Source organism: Nanorana parkeri, unplaced genomic scaffold (genome assembly GCF_000935625.1).
Source record: "Nanorana parkeri isolate BGI_ZX_2015 unplaced genomic scaffold, ASM93562v1 scaffold2177, whole genome shotgun sequence".
NCBI classification, from domain to species: domain Eukaryota; kingdom Metazoa; phylum Chordata; class Amphibia; order Anura; family Dicroglossidae; genus Nanorana; species Nanorana parkeri.
The window spans coordinates 151,379-158,050 of NW_017308445.1; the positions used below are offsets into that span (position 1 = coordinate 151,379).

The 6,672-nt window shown below is 34.2% G+C and overlaps 1 protein-coding gene across 1 annotated transcript in view; it reads right to left on the reverse strand.

Moving 5' to 3' along the window:
• The window catches only part of WNT8B (Wnt family member 8B), a 26,737-nt gene extending 20,606 nt beyond the window's left edge, over nt 1–6,131 (reverse strand). Inside the window, exon 1 of the mRNA XM_018572929.1 lies at nt 6,055–6,131. Coding sequence (XP_018428431.1) covers nt 6,055–6,119 — 65 coding nt within the window. The 5' untranslated portion in view covers nt 6,120–6,131. The remainder of the gene's footprint in view (nt 1–6,054) is intronic.
• Between the last annotated feature and the right edge of the window lie 541 nt (nt 6,132–6,672).

Genomic DNA, 6,672 nt, shown 5'->3' on the forward strand with positions numbered 1-6,672 from the left:
AGTGAACAGAGAGGGGAAATAAACCCCTTTACCAATCTTTTCACCAAAGTTCCAAAGAGATTGGAAAGCAACGGGTGATCAGCTCACTAACATAACAGGTTTAAGTAGACTGATTCTTTATGGATAAAAAATATTGAAATCTGGAAAAATAAACTCATATCATCCAATTTGCTGATGAGCCTGTTTGCTTAGCTGCAAGATTACTGGTTTATGAAGCGGGTATGTAGATGTAATTGTTAATAAAATATCTTGGCGGAGCTTCCTGCTAGCTTACCATATGATACATATCATCTTTGCACTGAAGCAGTAAACATGCTGGGTTGCCTTGATCAGCAGATATTATTAGTAGGGATGTTCAGACACCACTATTTGTATCAGTGCTAATACTTGGCATTTTCATGAGAACTATCAGGGTCACTGTGGTTGCAGCTGTGACTGGGCCCTGGCTCTCCAGCACTATCCTGAAGTCATTAGTCTGTATTGTTTTAGAAGAACTGTCACATGGCACTAAAATAAAAGGTATCGGTAATTGGTATCTGTGAGTACTTGGACAAGTATCGGTACTTGTACTTAATCTAGAAAAAATGGTATCAGTGCATCATATAGATAGATAGAAGATATATATAATCAAATCATGCATTAAAACAGGGACACACAAATTGGAGCTGATGCTCCTTAAAAATGACAGCTGCCTCCTAACTTTTGAGTTTCTCTCTAGTCTAGTCTTTAAATGGAGCTGTAAAAGTATCAGTACTTGGTATCTGTCCTAATTATTAGCCATTTATTCAGCCTTTCCAAAATGAGATATCATGGAACCCTACAGCTCCTTCAGAGGTGTCTTAAGCAATGAGCAATTTCTGCCTCCCAGATAAGTTACCACTGACACCAATGATCTTTTCAGCTATCTGTAAGGGGGGATTCTTCCCACTGACCACCAATGTAAGGAGCATTCTTCCTTCTAACCGCCAGTGTAATGATGTGCTTTTCCATGTCCTTTTTTGACCTTAGACAACTAATTATCAGGCGCTCTTGTAAAAACTCCTAGTGTTAGTGCCCAACTCCAAGCCCCTGACAAATGATGCAACACATAGGGTGTTGATCACATTGGAAAGTGCAGTTGTGGAAGTCTAAGAATGACTAGCGGTATCCGGTCATAAGAGATTTATTTGCCTTGTGAGCCTTGTCATTGTGCACATATATATAGTTCACTATGAAATGTAAGTGTCTAACTTCATTTTGATACAAGTTTGTTTTAAAATGGAAAACACTATGTTCTATACATTCTCTTTTGAGCTGTCCTACATAAAATAAAATTCAGGAGTCTGCTGGTGATCCCTATAGGGGAAAAAAACTTAATTTTTGTCTTTAAGGTCCATCTAAAAGGTTCTCATTTGGTTCTCATTTGATGGTGGAATGAATAAACCCATGAAGGTGAATCGGCACAAAGGTTTAATGTGGTGGATAAAGGAGCACTGTGAAAGAATGAGCAATTTTTAAGGATGGATCTACTTTTTTTTGATCTATGTATTTTTTGCATTAAAAAACAGACTGGGTCTGATTACATGAAGGATACATGTGGATTTTGAAACACGTGGACTTGAATTCTATCTTGTTAACGAGTTCTATGATTCATTTTGCACAATCATTGTATATAGTTGGTTTATTCATTGATTTTCTTACAAGGTTTTTATTGCACAAGGCTTACTGCTACTGTCTGCATCATTGGCACATCATTTATTTATGATGAATAACATAGTTGAGCACAGTAAATATTAATTATTTTCTGCTCTAACAGTTCGTTTTTAGGACAAGCTTTTGAGGGTCCATAACTCTATATCCTTCTTCTAGCACTAAGCAGTACTGACTACTTGGACCTGGGAGAAGGGAGTAGACCCCTGAAAGCTTATCCTTGTTGGCTTAAATTAAAATATCACATATAGTTCTAAGATGTGTTATTACAAGTGCACTAATTTACAATCAGTTGCAATTCACCTTTTTATGATGAATTACATTTTCTAATGATAATAAAAATCAAAATGTGTTCATGTCTGTTTATTTAATTTTTGATCTTTATTTTACTTTTTGTACTTTTTAGTCTGTTTTATGCTAATATATACAATTTAATTTGAGGACAAGAGTAACATTTCTCTTTGTGCAGGAAACACTAAGGTCATGAAAACTCTTAGATCTTAACAGTCCTCTTACTTTTCCCAACACTATCTGATTTTTTGGTACCAAAAATCTCCTTTCTGTTTTTTTTTTAAGGGGGCCTGGATTTTATGGCAGCCATAAACATAGGGAAATGTTAGCTCTTATCAGAGGTAGAGACATAAATTAGATCTCTGTAAACTTCAGCATATAGGATAAACAAACATGCCTAGGAGCCAGGCATATCTGTTACATATGAGGCAAGATCTTAGGGGTCTTTTTAGAAAAACTGGAGAAAGAAATGTCTTCCCAAAGCAGACCATTTACCTACAGCAAGCAATCAGGATGAATGTTTTAGAAAATAAAATGGGCATTTAATTAGTAACTAGGTTTCCTGATCCTCGCACTCTCAGTCTTATGCTATACTCTCAGTCTATAGCATTGAATGTATGGAATTACATAGTACTGGGAGCATCTGACAAAACTCTGCATCTGAAAACTATAGATGATTATTCAACATGGCATTTCCCAGAGTGTATTCTCTATTGCATTGCATTATTACTATATAACAAAGCCGACCTGCTTTAGCTAAATAGTGAACATAAGTGGGGAGCCAAAAAAATCCAACCAGGTCTGACGAGATCAGCTAGATTTATCTGCTGGTACCCAAAGACAGAAAAATCATGGTTCAATCTGAACTTCAGAAATGTATATATCATTGCCATATTAAATTACTGCTTAGAATGGAAATCACATGTAATTTAACACATTCTTAGCCTTTTACTTCTATTATTCAAATGCATATTCGTTAATATATATATTAATATATTTGTGAATTTTATATGTTTTATGATTTTTAGACAATACACTGTCCCCAAGTCCATTAATATGTCTGGATGGAAATGCACTGAAACCTTCTATCAGCATGCTACACAATACCAATACAGTAATGTGAGTTGTTGTAATTTTTAAAATATAATTCATATTTAAATTAAATGTTGGCTACAAATGTTTGCAGTAATCCTGATCAATAAAATAATATTATTGTGTATTTGAAAATGAATCTTACATTCTTAAATTTGTTTCTGACATTCCAAACTGATAATTCGATGGAAGCTTCTTGGAATTCCAAATCAATGGGCTTTGGTATGTGGTGATCATTGTTATTACTGGGTCACATCATCTGAAATCCTTTACACAAGAAACATGGTGATTCATGCACACAGATAAAGAAATTAGCCCGGGTGATTTACTAGCATCCTCTGTCTTCTGACCAAGATACAAGATAACTAGCTCAGGACCTGACAGGATAATGGCCCATATAGTTCACGTGAGATCTAACAGCATCTGTTGCTTTCTGGTGTTGCTATGTAAGGTAACACATGACTTGCAATAATCCTAATCCTAATAATACAGTCGTAACTAGACTTAAAAAGGATATAATGGGAATGTGTAATTAACATGGCAACATCTGCATTTATGTAAAAAACACTTGTTCAATCCAACGTGTTGGAAAACCCCTGTTGGATGTATTTTTGCTGCATTGACCTACATTATGTTGTTAAAGTGGACTCAAAAATATAAAAGGAGTAAATGTATAAAGACTGTCTTTTTTCCCAGTTGTTATTCTGCTAATTCTTTTATTTTGAACAAAATTTAGGGAATATTTAATTTTTTTGCTTGTATCTTGCATAATAAATTAGTTACAATAAAACTTTCCATTTCTGCATACATTTAAAAAGTGCTCCTTAGCAATTTTATATTCTACAACAGTTCTAAGGTTAAGTTTATTATCCCTAAATAAGTGATTACAATGGCAGCACAACAGAGAATAAAGGCGGACAGTCGATAAAGAGACCCAAAGATTAACTCTAACATATTTGCACACAAAATGTACTCACAAACTACTAATACAACACAATTGCTTTAGTAAATATTCTCCAATGCAATAAAATACCGCCAACACGATGCGCGATAATGCATGCATTCTGGTGTGACCAAGCAGTTAGACTGTGGAAGGACAAGACTCCCTTTCCATCCAAACATAAGATCGTCTTTCTTTGGTATAGTCGATCATATTAGATTTATCAGTCTTCCAAATATTCACAGTATACCGCAAACCAACAACAGTATATACAGTGCAAATAATGTATGCTCACTGAACAACACAAAGCGTGGGTCAAACAGGGCTCTCCGCAAAACATCATTTGAAGATAAACTTTACAATAAAGTTGCTCCCTCCAACCTCATTACTTTTATAGCATGCTCATTCTATACAGAGCCATCAGGTTTTTTTAAAAATTTTAGGAAGAATTATTATAGCATAAGAGGCTAAAATGTTTGCTGTAAGTATGCCTCTGGTTCACAATAAATACACTGAGCGTGTGAAGGAGAGGTGAAAGTGTTCCATGTTGTCTACAATCAGCTTTGCATGCCATTCCTTCTATTTACATGTGTCAATTAGCTCACTCAAATACACCTTTTAAGTTACGCTGCAGCTACAAGGATTAGGCAAAGCTACTAGATTATTAAATACATGGTAATGACCAGCGTGATGGAGCCGCTTCATCTCTGAAACAGTCTAAGTGGATGTTCTTTGCAACACCTATATGTACTATTGCCACAGTTTTATATTGCTGCAAGATCATCTTTTTTTTTTTTGGCATATCATACAAAAAACTCAAAATACTGCAAGGGCTAACATGATCTCCTTAATAATGTAATCTAAAATATGTCAAAATACAATATTAAACTCATTTTACATCATTGGATTACATTTGATTGATACAGGTATCAACTATGGCATTGGTAAGTGAGAAATGTTCTGAAAAGAAATAAAAACATCAGAAAATATTGCTTCGATGCTATTATACCAATGTCATGTTTGTACATTTAACTGACAACATAATATAGTAAAGAATTTAGCCTTAATACATCCAACGATATAAACATAAAATCTCCTAATTGCTAGTTTAACATAATTATTTCTGCTTAGGTTTTTATTTTACACACTTTAAACATTACTGCTAGAAAATTATTTATCATTCTTATTAAAAAAAAAATAATTCTCATTCCTAAGTGCTGTGTCATAGGTACAGTAACTCTTAGCAAAGAACCAGAATCCACCTAGCTTTGTTCTGAATTCAGCAAAATTCATTCTGATAGCTTGTTATGGGGCACTGCGCTGCAGAAGAACTCTTTACAGAATAGAAATATATATTGCCTTACTATACTATACATTCCCCTTGACAAAATCAATTAACATGTCATAATTTCCAGTAAATGAATTTATGTATTGCTTTTTAAAACTTAAATAATATCTGTTCAGTGCAACTGTTGCATATAATATTGATGGCAATGTATAACTGATGTGTTCATAAAGTGGCATCATCTACGGTTCTGCATGTGCACTTATTACGAAAAGGTTTAGATGTAGGTTTTAAGTATGTTATAATGCCAAAAAGCAGTCTTACAATGAAATATTTACATATATTTACAGTAAATTAAAATTGTAATTATTTTGACTTATAGTAATAATATACTGTAGTGTCCAACCATGAGAACGCTACAAACCGTAAATAAAAAATATATAAATAAAAATTAGGAAAAAAAATATTTTGGTGTCTGTGATTTGAAGCTGCATCCCATACTAGAAGACTAGTAAGTGCTGCAATAGATGTAAGGGGGTCATTCCATAACATTTTACTACAAGATTATTATTAGAGAGTAATATTTTCAGCTAGGGGGTTATTGCCAGCAAGGGCTTTACATATGGAAATGTCTAAATAAATATGTTTATTAATTTTAAAAAAATCAATCTTATTACATTATGTATGAGAAAATATATTTTTTCAGTATGATTTCACATATGTTCACACCAAAAAGGCTCACCCTACTACTACTTACCAACAATGTCCAAAATGGACTAGAAGTAGGAGGAAGATGATCAAGTGGGATCCAATATACAACATAATCCAACACTGGAAAACTCTGAGACACTACAAGCAAAGACTGTTCTTCTGCAAGTTTAAATCAGGACCAGTAGGAGATCCCAAGTGAGAGCCAAGGGGTAGAGAAATGGAGCTGCAAACCTACTAAGAAGAGATTATCTACTTAATTAAAGATTTTCTCTCTAAACCCTTTAGCCAATCAGGACTCAAGTGCCAGAGTGAGATTGACTTGATCAAAAGAACACCCCAGGCTCCAATAAAACAAACACCAAGACAGAGGAGAGAAGACAGAAGCTAAGAGGGAGGAGGGAGAGGTTCAACAAAAAGTGATCCTGTGCATACTGTGAATAAAATTCACTTCCATCCTATGCTTTTTTTTAATTGTCCTTAAATTCAGTAGATATATAAATACAACACAATATGATATTTAGATATATCGCAGTTTAGAGAGAGGGTTTGCAGATAAGGATGCATAGCCATCAAATGTTCCTGTGGATCAAAGTGTTGATATAAATGTGGCCCAAACATTTTTTTTAGACGCCTGTAAAAAATTATTTAGTATCCTGCTTTTGGC